At 43.2% G+C, this 14,996-nt stretch overlaps 1 protein-coding gene across 5 annotated transcripts in view; it reads right to left on the reverse strand.

Annotated features, from left to right (window-relative positions):
- Positions 1-14,996, reverse strand: part of Dicer1 (dicer 1, ribonuclease III) — a 65,295-nt gene that overhangs the window by 27,019 nt on the left and 23,280 nt on the right. For all 5 annotated transcript variants that reach the window (XM_021202574.2, XM_029541174.1, XM_029541176.1 and 2 more), the window contains 5 exons: positions 14,839-14,973; positions 14,090-14,250; positions 9,473-9,641; positions 7,407-7,879; positions 218-350 (listed from right to left, as the gene is read on the reverse strand). In XM_021202574.2, coding sequence (XP_021058233.1) covers positions 218-350; positions 7,407-7,879; positions 9,473-9,641; positions 14,090-14,250; positions 14,839-14,973 — 1,071 coding nt within the window. The remainder of the gene's footprint in view (positions 1-217; positions 351-7,406; positions 7,880-9,472; positions 9,642-14,089; positions 14,251-14,838; positions 14,974-14,996) is intronic.

A 14,996-nucleotide genomic window follows, 5' to 3' on the forward strand; every position in this document is an offset into this window, starting at 1 on the left:
GAATGACAGTAAGACTAGTTCACCAGTTCTGAGTTTATCAGAGACCCTTAGTCACTTCATGAGAACAGCAAATATCTTTATAAACAAGTAATCTATTATTTAAAAGCAAGGAGAGAGGAAAAGGGAGGAGGAACTGAAGTTAACGGCTGGGGACCATGAAGGAAGTTTCTAGGTCAGCTTCTCAGTATGTGCTGTAAACCCCTGCTGTCACTATTACCTCCTCCTGCTTTCTGAACTCCGCCTCCATCTGTTTGCTGCGAGGCTGGTTCTTTCCAATGCCGTGTCCAGTTATAAAGTTGCTGCTGATATAAGCCAGCTCTGGATCTTGTTTGCCAGCTTCCTTTATCAATCTAAGGATGTAAGACACACAAGGAGTTAAACACTTCCAAGGGAAACATATTTTAACTTTTGGGTTCTCTTATTTTTTCATTTTTCTAGTGTGTGTGTGTGTGTGAGAGAGAGAGAGAGAGAGAGAGACAGACAGACAGACAGACAGACAGACAGACAGACAGAGAGACAGACTTGCTTGTCTGTGCATCACATGTGTAGAGTACCCAGAGGGCCAGGAGAGGGCATTAGAAATCCTAGAACTGTTAGCCACCCAATATAGGAACCAAACACTAAGTAGTATGTACTGATCCACTGAGCCATCTCTCCAGATGGTTTAAAACCTAGCCTCCAGCTGGACAGTGGTAGCGCACGCCTTTAATCCCAGCACTTGGGAGGCAGAGGCAGGCAGATTTCTGAGTTTGAGGCCAGTCTGGGCTAAACAGAGAAACCCTGTCTTGAAGAAAAAAAAAAAAAAAAACGAAAAAAGAAAAAAGGAAATTCTAGCCTCCAGTCTCCTGTAAGACAGGAATGTACGTCCAGCGTTCACACTTGTTCTTGTGTTAGGCCAACATTCCTAACCAAATAGTTGCTCTAGTCTCACTTGCTTTGATAAAAGACTCTGAGCAAAATCGTGTTGGGGAGGAATGGGACTATTTCAGCTCACAATTCCAGGTCACAGCCCACCATTCAGGGAAGCTGAGGCCAGTGCTCTCGCAGGCAGAAACCTGATGGTAGTCCACCCGACTCTGACCACAGAACTTACTTCACAACCTGAGTTCAGCAGGGACCACAGAAGACAATGCTTGCTGGTGCTCCCACGCCAGCTTACAGCCCAGTTCCCCCTGCACTGGGCCTTCCTACTATCCATTAATAGGACAATCCCTCCCATCCCCCAGACCAATTTGATCTGGATAATTCCCCAACTGAGGTTCTCCCCTTAGATGACTCTAGGCTGTGTCTAGCTGACAGTTAAGACTTAACCAGAACAACAGTCTTTTCTTCCTACCAAACTTTAGGAAAAACCAGTACCATGTCTGACCACACAGATCTGCGGGCTGAGCACTTGGTATAAAAATATAAAGCTTGACACACTTCTGGCACGCCTGGCTTCAACAGCTGCTACACACAAACCTCTGGAGGTACCACACAGCAGTGAGTGCAGAGTCTAAACCTCTCAAGCTCCCCTATAGGTAAGACAGGGTCCACTGCTGTTCATCTTACCCAATACCATGATCACTAGAAGCAGAATTCTTGAGAAAGAAAGGCCTGTTACCTCCATTCAAGTCCTCTTTTGGCCCCCAGGCCATGAGTTAAAGAGTTCATCCTGTAGTCCTGGGCAAAAGATCTCCACAGCAATGCTGAAGGCATCCCACTGCACTGTCATGAGAGAACCCTGAGCCATGGCCCCTTCCCCACCTGCTCCTTGGCATTAACCTATAGTACCAGAAACCCACAGGGGCCTTTGACTAAAACATGGAAGAAAGCTACAGGTCGGCTCATGTTACACAGAATGAAGGTTAACAGTCAGTGCTGCTATTACAGCTATTTGAAAATACCCACATTCAAAGACTCAGCACAGGGTAAACGGTTCCACACCTGACCTAAGTGACTCCACATGGTCCCTCTGAAATCATGCTACATAGTATAAATTCCTAATGGAAAATTGCATTTTTAAGTAAAACCATTCTTTTTAAATAGACACATGAAGCAGGCTAATATCAAAGACCTGGCAAACTGAATGGGCACGTAGAACACCCTGTGCTCCCAGAGCCTGTCCTGGTCAGGTTATCCAGTCTGTTCTAAGGTTCAGTGACTCAAACATTCAGAATCAGAAGCTTCCCAATCTTCCATTCCAAGGTCTGTTTCATTACTGTGGTGACTACACCATGTCAGTGACAAAGAACAGAGGCAAGTGAAGACAAACAGCGTGGCCAAAGCAGAAACAGATGACCTTAGGAATACCGTGTACTGTTAGTTTGCATTCACATAAATAAATATCAATTTGAGCATAGGGAGGTTTTAAAATGCAATTCAAGTTACTCCTAATTAAGAATATATTTTGCGGGCTGGTGAGATGGCTCAGTGGGTAAGAGCACACGACTGCTCTTCTGAAGGTTCAGAGTTCAAATCCCAGCAACCACATGGTGGCTCACAACCATCTGTAACAAGATCTGACTCGCTCTTCTGGAGTGTCTGAAGACAGCTACAGTGTACTTACATATAGTAAATAAATAAATAAATAAATAAAAAAAAAAAAAAAAGAATATATTTTGCCCAAATTATCAAGCTGGCAGGCTTCAATTAGCTGAGAAATGGAAATACTAACAGGAACTTATTTCTCCTTAATGATGTTGGCATCAAATTGCAGAGCTGAAGAGACAACATGCACATTAATAAAAAATTATATTGCAAGCAATAATGAAATGTTACACATGTACATTAACATAAAAAAGATTATTCCTCTACTAGACTAATGTATAGAATGTCTAACCACATCCCAAACCTAAGCCATAGGCTTCAAGGAAAATAAGTGTTCCACTGTCTTCAGGAACTGACAAGTGGTTGGCACAGCCTGTTAAAGATTTCTTGGCACAACTGAACAGGTGGGCAGACCTTGCTCCTGTGGGCATTGCAAGGCACTGACAACTATGTGCTGAGCCCCAGTGTTCTCTTTGGATCATGAGAGTCAAGAGCCAGGTTTTTCAAAAACCTCCCCAATTCCTCAACAACCTGCATTTTTGTAAAATTCCATAAAACAAAAATCAAAACAACAACAACAACAACAAACCACTAAGAAAATGAAACTTAAAGGCATTAAAATACAATTGTATTATATTCAGGAAGCATAAATTTCTTTATCAAGCTGCTTCTCAGAGTGTCCACACATGGACTTTCAATCTCTCTATGCAACTCAGAGCAGAGGGAAGACCACAGCATGCGCCAATGCTGCCTCCCAGGTACACTAGAATGGCATGACCAAACACAGAGAAGATACACAGAACTAGATTACTACAACTGTTTTATGAACACACACACTACATTTTCCAGACAAAACATGTTTATATACAAACATCTGAAACATCTACCATGTACTTGAAATACATTACATTCTCCTAGCAGTGTCCCTTAATCCTTACGCTATCTTGTCACTGTAAAGCAAACATTACTCTTTCATGACTCTGCCCCTACTAGTTAAAGGACAGCACACTGCTAACAAGACATTTCTATGTACACTGGCAGGTACTCATAGTAAGAGTGAGGGCAGGTGTTACTAGTATTTTATGGATGCAGATGCATAGGCTTTAAAATTAGGTACATTTACAAAATATGTGCCTATAAAACCGAGTATAAAAAGGACAGGAGGTCCTTTGCAAAAATGACTGATTTCGGCTATCGCAACAGAAAGTACAAGAGCCTTGTAATTATATGTCAAAAACAATCCACTAAAAGTTACCTATACAGGTGAGAGCAGTGGTGAAGTATCTGTTAGCCATGTAAAGCAGAGCCCACACAGAGGGATGCTGGGTAAATGGAGCAAACAAGCTACCCACAAACAGCACCTAGTGGCCCAGATTAGAACAGCCGGGCAGCTGATAAACAACATACTATGGGGCTGTAATGAAAAGTCCAGCCATGGTCCACACTGACACATATGAGATCCAATAACTACAAACAGAAAGGGAGAAAATAGAGTTAAGAGTCGAGGACAACTGCACACATAGGCACATATACACCACGTCCCCAAGCAGACGGTAATCATTCCTTCCTCCTGTAGACTGTCTAGATGTGGGAGTTTGCTTCCAAAGCATTTAAGAAACAGGGAACAGTTTACAGTAGGGAAGGTTGACAGACAGTAAGAGGAAGATGAACATCATCAATGATGGTGCTGTTACACCAGCCCCTAATACGATGTGACCAGAAAGGACTGCCAACTCTACAGTAGTGTTTGGAATTCCCTACCCTGAGCTTAACCCTGAGAACACCATCACTGAGCCCAAATGGAGGGGCAACCAATTAAATGCCTGACCAATATTCCTGACCCTCAAGGTCACCAGAAACAAGGAAAATAGCAGAGAAGACTGAGAAGACAACACTGATGCTCTACAACCCCTGGAATGGGAAGGACAACAGGGATCTGCGGTGGAGACACACTTTATGCACGTTAGGAGTGAAGGCAACTACAAAGTGAGCTCAAGGACAACCTGGGTTAAGTGAGGCTGCACCCCCTAGAACAACCTAACAAAAGGAAGGAACAGAGGCAAGCATGCAAGCCTAGCAATGGCTAAGACTGAGGGAGCACTACTGTGAGGGAAAACTGTAAACCTGGGATAAAGCCAGGAGGGCAGGCCCAGTACTGCACTAATGTTGGTTCCTTGGTTGAGACAAAAACCTTAATCATAGGGAAACTGGGGAGAGAATGCAGGACGCTACTTATCCACTGCTCTGTAAATCTAAAATTAGTTCAGAATAAAAAGTATTAGGGAGGGAGAAGTTGGAGACAAACAGGATGCAAACCCAGGTCTGCCCAATGCCTGTGCCTCACGACCCTAGTAAACCAGGGTGAGGCCACTGCACTCAAGCACATGGCGACACTTGGATCTGACCCTGTGCAAACATCTACCTTTCTCCCACATGGACCACTATAGGGGACACAGGAGGAAACTGCAATGTGAGACTAAGCGTGCTCGCAGCACACAGCAGCAGCGTGGCTGGCTGCTCAGGAGTTGGAAAGCAGCCTGTGTGAAGAGCTTCCACTCACTCGGCAAGGAGAGGTTTCCTGTTAAATAGATGGGAAGAAAGACTCCAGATTGCACCAAGTTTTTCTAAGCTGATTTAAAAGCTTATTAGAACAACACTTCTACTGTACACTTAATTAGACGCCATAAAGTCAACCTCAGACTGTCCTTCATTCATCCTAGAATACCAACTCAGCCACATTTCATGAAAGCTGATCACAATGAACTTAATCCTTATGTCAACAGAAAGTGATTGATTTTAGGTCTTTTCTGGCTAATAATTCTGCAATGGAAACCGACACATCTCTACACAGCACACACACAGACCAAGCCTGAGTTCTTTAAAGGGGAGAAAAAAGAAACACCTGTTTCTCTCCAAGCCATGGCTCCCAGAGCAGGCAGCTCTCTACAGCAAGACATAGGACTATACCAGTGTTCAACTTTTTGACCCCTAAAAAGCCTTTCCCCAGTCTAAGAAATACCACCACATCTCACCCTCACCCTGCCTCCAGCCACATGCTTCCTGGTTCCCTGGCTTGAGTCCTGCTATAAGCACTAGGTTCTACTGTTCAAAGACATCCAGGAGTGTTATGACTGTAGAAAGAAATGGAAGCTGAGAGCTAGGGTATTAGGATTCTAGAACTGTCTCTGTCACAGACTAGCAGTTGAACTTGGGGCAAATCACTTTTCCTCCTGCTGCATTTCTTTAGAGCTGAGTGGCTGGATTAGATGTTCAGTGAGGTCCCTTCCAACCTTAATGTCCTGTTTAATTCAGTACCTCCAGTTATTTCACTCCTTATACATCAGGAGGCCCAGGCTCAATGACCAGAAAATCACCAAACTGAAAACTGCCAGATGACTGCTTTCCAGTCCAATTTCCGGTTACTCAAAAAAATGTAAAACTCCTAAACATTCAAGAAGTAGTTAAGAAAAAAAAAAAAAAAAAAGCAATTACCTCAGGAAACAAAGCTTAATTTCTCCACAGAGGACTACTTTCAGAAAAGGCTCTCAGGGATCGAACTTTGGCCAATTAATGGATCTCCCAGAAAAGTACAGCCTTAAGCACAAAAAAATAAGGACCCTCTTTAAAATGATAAAGCATCTACCAAAAACATAAAAAAATCAAAACCACCATACATTAAACAAGCAGCACCTGTCACAGTTTATATATAAAGCACAGCTCCATATCCAGGGAAACCAATGCTTATTACGGAGTATAAGTGGGGACTAACCATTATCTTTGCTAATACCCTCAGAGTGTTGTAACATTCTCTTCCAACCCAGAACATTTTATTATGCAGTCTAATAAACCAACCTAAACTCAAATCTATCTTTAAATTCCCCAGTGTGGCCTTGAAGGCTGAACAATGGTCCTCCTACCTAGGCTCTCAACCACAGAGGTCAATAAGAAGCCACATAGGATTTCTCCCAGCGAGCAATCAGCTCTATGGAAGCAGACATGCTGCTGCTGGTATCCTGCAACTTAGCAGCCTAGAGATATGATCAGATCCCAAGCCGGAATGGTTCAGTTGCCAAGAAATGCTCCTGCTTTTCAGATGTCAGTCACAAGCCCCAAGCAGAGTCCTCTTCAAAGCAGCCAAAGGGCCCAGGACACTGTTTCCTGGTTTATTTTACAAATTAGGTCCATACCATCCAGGGCCATCCAGGGCTTCAGCGGTCTGGAAGCTCTCTTCCTTTATGGTCTGGCCTTAATGAAAAGCGCTCTTTTATGGTACAACTACTTAAACCAGTAGCCACTGGTCATCGACTCAGCCTGCAGTCCTTTCTTCCTTCCTGAGCACTGGGGAAGGGCTACCTATCTTTCCAGACCAACCTCAAGCCAAGCAATTCTTCAAGCATATAAATAGCAATTTGTATTCTGAAGGTTCTAAGGACTTAGGACATGCGTGCCTCGAAACCAGAATATTTCACACTATCATATTTAAGGGGGAAAATTTAATACTTAAGAAAAAAAAAATCACCCTCAGTACTCAGATAATATGTCTCGGGAGCATATGAAGAAACAGCTGTGTGAGAGATGCTTAACACAAGAGCCCAAGTCAGCTGAAGGGTGACTTCAGCAACTGCATACAAACAAGGAATGCTTTACTTCCTTTTTTTTTCTTTTGTATGCTCTCCATTTTGGATTAATTAGAATGGATTAGCATCCTTTAAGATGAAAGCCTCAGTTGGGTTAAAATTAGCCTTTAGAGAAAGTGATTATGGCTAGGCTCTCCTGTGTTACCTCAGGACACTGGATGAGAAAGCCCTGAGGGAGGGAGGGCTGCTCCCACTCCCCCAGCTTCCCTACAGAGAACAGACATTGACTCCGACAGTTACCTGTTTAGGACAACTGCTGTGTATCTTCTTTCTACAAAAATAATCCCACATAGAATATTGGTAAATGGAGAAGGAAAATTTGTCTCTGGCTTTTCTTTCTCTTCAATTTCTTCATCATCGTCGTCGTCCTCAGAATCACTCCAGGACACGTAATTATCCTGATTCCTGTTATTGTACCACTCAACACTTTCAAACTGCTGTCGCTCATAGGGCTTGTATTTGCGCAGGATCTCGAGCAATTTCATGACTTTGGGAGTTACATACTTCAGGTCAAGTGAGGCAGGTGAGAAGTACTCTTCACACAGTGCATGTATTTTCCTTAGCAAAGTGTCTGTAAACAATAAGAACTTCCTGTGGAGCTCCTCTTGCTCATGTTTGATGTACTTCTGAAGTTCTCTTACCATCATCCCAGCCACTTTATCTGCACACCAGGGTCCCAGAACAACCAACACTGCGCGGCAGTCTGAGAGGATCTATGAGAAAAGTGAAGAAACCCAAAAGCTGATGAGCATCCCCTACTTTCATCAAACAGTTGAACTGGAGCTTCAGCGGTCCTAAAGTGTCTTACCCCAGCAAGAGTGCAGATTCACACCCTAACACTAGAGAAGAGGTTGGCAGCCTTCCCAACCTGTTTCACAGATCTATCAACCATCCCCTTTTCTCCTAGCAAAAATAATAAGTAGCAGCTAAAATATGTACTGCATGAGGTGTAGAAACTGCACATTAGATGCAGGATTCATCAGCACTACAACTGCACCATCTGGTTGGTCCCTGCCAATGCTGTGGAGAGCTACGGCGTGTAGCAGAGCAGGGCGGTCTTCCTCAGAATGACTTCCCTTAAGCTGTACTCATGCTAACTAGTCCCAAGTCACTCATACATGTTTTTTTCTTCTATTATAATGAGTATTAAAATGAAATGGTAAGATATCCAGGTGAATTATGGCCAGGCTAGCATGAGAACTTCCCTCTACAAAGGCTGGACAATTTACACCACTGTGCTGGCTCTTAGAGCCAACTTGAAGAAAAATGTGGGGCAATTACCAGTTTTATATGCAGCAAAGAGAGTGCGTTGAATATGGACTTAGCAAGATTTGTAAGGTTAAAAAACCTAAACATGAGCCGGGTGTGGTGGTGCACACCTTTAATCCCAGCACTTGGGAGGCAGAGGCAGGTGGATTTCTGAGTTCGGGGCCAGCCTGGTCTACAAAGTGAGTTCCAGGACAGCCAGAGATATACAGAGAAACCCTGCCTCGAAAAAAAAAAAAAAACCAACAACCAAACATGGCATGGTGACACACCTTTAATCCTGGCACTCAGGAGACAGAGACAGGTGGACTTCTGTGAGTTGGAGGCCAGACTAGTCTACATTGTGAGTTCCAGGACAACCAGAGATACACAGTGAGACTCTCTCAAAAACAAAACAAGAAAACAACCTAGACATTGCTGTTAAAAACTGAAATCACCACCAAGAAGAACTCTGGGCCTCACTTAAGAGGGTGCTGATATTAAAGCTGGCTGCGAGGCCCGAGAGTGCTTTCTGGTTGTCAAGCATCAGTGCTGTCGTGACCACTGGAGGGACCTGTCAGACTCAGTCCCTTCTGCGGAGCCCTCCTCACCAACTCAGCAGGCCAGGAATATCAACCAGCTGAGGCGGCAGGTGCTGTGGGGCTGCGGCACATGTGGAACCAACCCAAGACCGATGTCATGACAGCGCTGGTCCTGTTACAGACACCAGGAACAGTGAAGAACTCAGAGCAAAAAGTTCATCAGGAACCAACACATCTGAACCAAAAGCAAAGCAAAATAAATCAAATGGGACTCACTTCCTAAGCAGGCATGATCGGAAGCAGCCCTTAGTCCTGCACAGAGGGCCAGAGCATACAAACACAAGTGCCTGTCACAAGAACCCAACCTCCACTCTGATGTGATCACATGTTCAATGAACTAGGAAAGCAAGGCTTTGAACTAAACTGTGTAGAGAATAGCCTCAATGGAAAGACCCCTCATTCCAAGGCTCACAATAGACAAAAGAACTTTACTACTTACAAGGCTCTGCACATACTCACTTGTTTGGAAATCAAAGTAGAATCTCTTTCCTTTGAATGTACAGATACATTACAATCATTGATAAAATCAAGTGCTTCTTCTAACTCCATCAGCAATCTTTCATAAAGCCCACTTCTGTCAGTAAATGGTCCACAATCTACCACAATCTCACAAGGCTGAGAAGTGTATCTTTAAAAACCAGAAACAAGTTGTCAGTGTCAGCAGAGAACCTGCAAAGCTGCTCCTGGAAAACAGGACAAGGACACTAAAACATTCTAAAACGTTAGCAGTGCGGTAGGACTTTAGGTATTTATCTTACACTTCTTCATATTTCTCAATTTCTCCACAGCAAATATGCAATTTTTGTTTTTAATAATTTATTTTTATTCTACGTGCTTAATGTTTGCCTGCATGTAGGTCTGTGTAACAGTGCCAGATCCTCTGGAGCTGGAGTTAAGACAGTTGTGAGCCCCCATGTGGGCGCTGGAAGTTGAACCCAGACCCTCTGGAAGAGCAGACAGTGCTCTTAACAGCCTCCTCTCCAGTCACCACTCCCCCTTTTTGTTTTAAATAATATATTATTTACAGGAGGTTTTGTTTTTTTGTTTTTTTTTTAAGAAAAAAAAAAAAAGAATGCAAGTTGGATGTTTCCTACAACTCTGCTGGGAACTCCACTCCAATTTAATATACAGGGATTGCAGAAGAGACGAATGTGGATGACATCAGGGGACTCCGCCATGTCCCCTCCCCCTTTGAAGAAGGCTCTTTCAGCTACAGTCCTTTCTCTGCCCCAAATGCCCTTCACTTCATCTCTTAAACACTCATTTACCTTCTCTATTTAGGTTAGGCCTCTACTAAGCAACAAGGAGGGCTCACAGCACGCCCTCTAGTGACACTTGGCTTCTCTGAGTTAGCTGCAAGCAATCACTGCATTAGTCTACAATTCAAAGAACTTGGTGAAAATATTTCACTGGAGTTCCTAACTTGGGTTTTGTTTTGTAGATAGATGGGTATCTTTTGTCCACTTAGGCAGAATGGAAGACAAAAAATATTCAAAATATCCAGGAATTATTTTTTGGAAGCAGAACTGATCACTAGAGGTCATGTTTTATCACTAAATGTACAGCTTAACATACTATCTGAAATTTTTAGTTATTTCTAATTATGTATAGATGTGTGCATGCATAGATGGCCAAGGCGAGGGCCTGATATAGATACTAGGAAGGCCACCTCAGGTCCTTTGGAAGAACAGCAAGTACTCTTAACTGCAGATCCATCTCTCCAACCCCTAACGTGGACTCTTTTAACTTTTAAGGTTTATTTATTGATGTGTTGTGGGGTCTGTATCTGCTGCGCTATCCCACTGACCCTGTTAACTATGAATCCATTTTTGATAAGGTAAGCTGCCCAGTGCCCACTTTTATTCATTTTTTCTTTTTGTTAGATATTTTCTTCATTTATATTTCAAATGCTATCCCGAAAGTCCCCTATACCCTCCCCCTCGCCCTGGTCCCAAACCCACTCATTCCCGCTTCCTGGCCCTGGCATTCCCCTGTACTGGGGCGTATGATCTTCACAAGACCAAGGGCCTCTCCTCCCATTGATGGCCGACTAGGCCATCCTATTCATTTTTTATGTCACTCCTCAGGTCCACTGTGTCATTCACAAATCACAACAACCAGATCAGTACACACTACTCCAAAAGCATACCAATGATTTTAGTGAGTGAAATACAATAAAAACACTTAATACATAGTTTTCATTTTCCTTAACCCAAATGTCTTACATTTCTTTTCTTGTTGTGAGATAAAATATCTTCACAGAAAGAATTTGAGCTCACAGGTCAAAGAACATCTATTATGTTGGGATCTCATCAAGGCATCAGGAACTTAAAGCAGCTATGTACTGTACAAGAGTAACAGGAAAAGAAACAAAGACAGCAAACTGGAACTTATACACACTTGAGCTATCTGGAGAACCAGAAACATGTGAGCTAAAAGTTCACATAGTGTTATTACTAGAAACATCTATGATGTTCTTCTTCTCCACAAAGCATCCCTTAATACAAGCCAAGCAAATAAACTCAATTCAGATAAATGGAATGTGATATAACTTTAAAAGCATACATTGTGTATGTAGACACCACAACTGCGTTGGCCAAGGGACATAAGGAACAGCCTATCCCAAAAATGGGAAGATTCACTTGTGGTTTGCTATTAAGGACATTAGACTCTTCTGACAGGAACTGAATATTATCTTTACTTACAAACATGCTTCCATACCCACACTGTTTGTTCCCAATGGTAACCCATTTCCCTACTAATCAATATAAGGTTTCCTGACTTAGTGTCAGTTAAGCTGCTGTTATAAAACACCCTGGCAAAAGAAACTTACGTGGTATCTTAGTCAAGGTTTCTATTCCTGCACAAACATCATGACCAAGAAGTAAGTTGGGGAGGAAGGGGTTTATTCAGCTTACACTTCCCACACTGCTGTTCATCACCAAAGGAAGTCAGGGCTGGAACTCAAGCAGGTCAGGAAGCAGGAGCTAATGCAGAGGCCATGGAGGGATGTTACTTACTGGCTCGCTCGCTTCCCCTGGCTTGCTCAGCTTGCTTTCTTATAGAAGCCAAGGCTACCAGCCCAGGAATGGTACCACCTATAAGGGGCCCTCCCCACTTGATCACTAATTGAGAAAATGCCTTATAGCTGGATCTCATGGAGTCATTTTTCTCAACTGAAGCTCCTTTCTCTGTGATAACTCCAGCCTGTGTCAAGGTGACACAAAACCAGCCAGTACCATCAGGAAAGGGTTATTCCAGCTCACAGTTTAGCAATACTGTTCACAATGAACAGCAGAAAATTGAAGCAACAATTCACATAACATCCACAGTCAAGAAACAGAGCAATGGATGCCCATCTTAAACTCACTTTCTCCTTTGTATTCCATTGCCGACTCCAGACCCAGGGAATGGTGCCATCAGCCTTAGACTGGGTCTTCCCACCTTAATTAACCTGATTAAGATAATCTGCCAGAGGTTTGTCTCTCTCCCAGGTAATTCTAGATTCTGCCCAAATGGAAATTTTACTAACCACCATAGCTCCTTTCTAGAAAGGTAAGCACATGAGTCAGGCTGTGTACAGGTGTCTCTTTCCATGTCAATTAAATTACAGAAGCTCAAAATGTTAGCTCTTCACAGGAGACAACTCACAAATCACAAACAGCACTTTTCTCAGAAACTTGCAACCAATTTTCCAAACAAGGGGGTGTTTCTCAAATATTTTATACTACTGAGTTCTCTTAAGAATCCTTCAATGCACTCGGGAGGCAGAGGCAGGCAGATTTCTGAGTTCGAGGCCAGCCCAGGGCTACACAGAGAAACCCTGTCTCGAAAAAACAAAACAAAACAAAAAACAAAAAGAATCCTTCAATGCATCCTGAGAGATGTCTAGGTCAGAAGAAAGCACAAGCTGACGGTGTCCTTTACACTAAGACCCCAGTCTAGCAGCACCAGGGAACAGAAAGAGCTGTCTTAGGTGACTATTACTGTGATGAAACATCATGACCAAAGCAACTTGGGGGAAAAGGGTTGATTTTGCTTACACTTCTGTATCACGGTTCATTGTTGAAGGAAGGTAGAACCTGAAGGCAGAGCTGATGCAGAGGTCATGGAGGCGTGCTGCTTATTGGTTTACTCCTCATGGCATGCTCAACTGCTTTCTTAATAGAACCCAGGACCACCAGCCCAGGGATGGCCCCACCCACAGTAGTTTGGGCCCTCCCTCACTGATCACTAAGGAAATGCCCTACAGGTGTGTCTGTTTATAGGTAAGTCCTCTTTTTGGAAGCATGTGCTCTATTGAGGTTCCCTTCCCTCAGATGACTGACAGTTGTGTCAAGTTGACATAAAACTAGCCAGGACAGTGACCCCGAGCATCACCCTCACTGAAGGTGGCAGGATCCCATTTGCGGCTATCTACAAAAACAAGAGGAGATGCTTTTGGACTTGCTGGTAACTGTACTTAAAACAGACTCCTCAGTCTTATTCACTCCTTTCAGCAGCCATTTGTTCAAATAGTTACCAAATGTGAGATGTTAAAAGGACTCCCCACTGGTTATGGCTGGAGCTGGTCTTTGCTACATTGAGGGTTGTTCTTTTCCCCACCCTTTGTTTCCCCCATCCCCAGGTTTCACCCCCTAACACTAGACAGGAGAGAAACAAGGAGAGGAAGAGATCCCTGAATTGAATTTCTTTCCTTATGTTTCTTCTTTGACCACGACTACTAACAAACTGTAAACAATGTCCCTTAAAGTCCCACAACCCGATCCCCATTCGCCTCTTGGGGCCCTCACATTTATATACCCTCTGAAAAGTTCCTGGAATATCAAAGTCACACAATCGCAGAAATGATCTGCAGCTGGCAAAACTATGCTTCTGCTAGAGCATGAGGCAAGTCGTGGTCGGCTGCTGTGGACAGTCTGAAGCAGCCCCGCATCCCTACACCTGGGATTACAATGAAAACGCACTTTTAAAATGTTTCTGTGTTTTTTAAAAGAAAGCAAAATCCCAGCCTTCTCCCAACTGTGGGTGCACCTGAGCAGCTTCCTCACGCCGGCCACGCTCTCAGGAGCCTACCTGTCCAGGACCACCAGGTCGGTCGCCGTCTCAGCATCACTCTTGAGAATCTGCTCCAGTTTCTGAATCTTTTCTTCCAATTCCTCTGGATCACATTTCCCATTTAAAATGGAAGCAGTTAGTCCCAAAATTCGAGGGCATGACGGACAACTCTCACAGAGCTAACATAATGAAAGATACAAGCAGTAAGGACTTGTCACGCAGTGCCACAGCAAGGACACTGCCACATCCAAACCACTAAGACCCATTTCTCTGGAACAGTAGCACAAGACTATAAATTATTGTAGTTTTTACTTAAAGATCTATTTCTCAAAAGGGCACATTTGGATACACTAAAAAAAATATGTTAATTGATATTACAATGAACATTAAGATTCATTCACTTGAATCAAGTTCCCAGTACTGGTAACTACCACCACTACTCTTCAAATCTCTCTCTCTCTCTCTCTCTCTCTCTTAATTAAATTTGGTTGTTGTTTTAAATACTGTATGTAAGAGCTGGCTCAGCAATTAGGAGCACTGGCCACCCTCCTAAAGGACCCATGTTTGATCCCTGTGTTCAGACACTGGCTCACAACCATGTGTAATTCCAGTTCCAGAAGGACCTGACACCATCTTCTGGCCTCTGGCACAGATACACATGGGACAAACCCCTATATGTGTAAAAATTAGAAAATTTAAAACTGTATGTACTCATAATTTAATAATTTGACTATGAATTATTGAAGTTGATAAAGTCTAAAACTTACCTTCATAATTTCACGATAGGGGTGGTCTAGAATCGCAAGATGACACTCATCAAACACCAAAAGGTTAATGTCTGACAGTGATAAGTAACCATTTTTCAAAACATTCAAGGCGACATAGCAAGTCATAATGAGAACCTAAAATAAAACTGACATCAGTA

This window comes from Mus pahari, chromosome 7, assembly GCF_900095145.1.
Source record: "Mus pahari chromosome 7, PAHARI_EIJ_v1.1, whole genome shotgun sequence".
Lineage (NCBI taxonomy): Eukaryota > Metazoa > Chordata > Mammalia > Rodentia > Muridae > Mus > Mus pahari.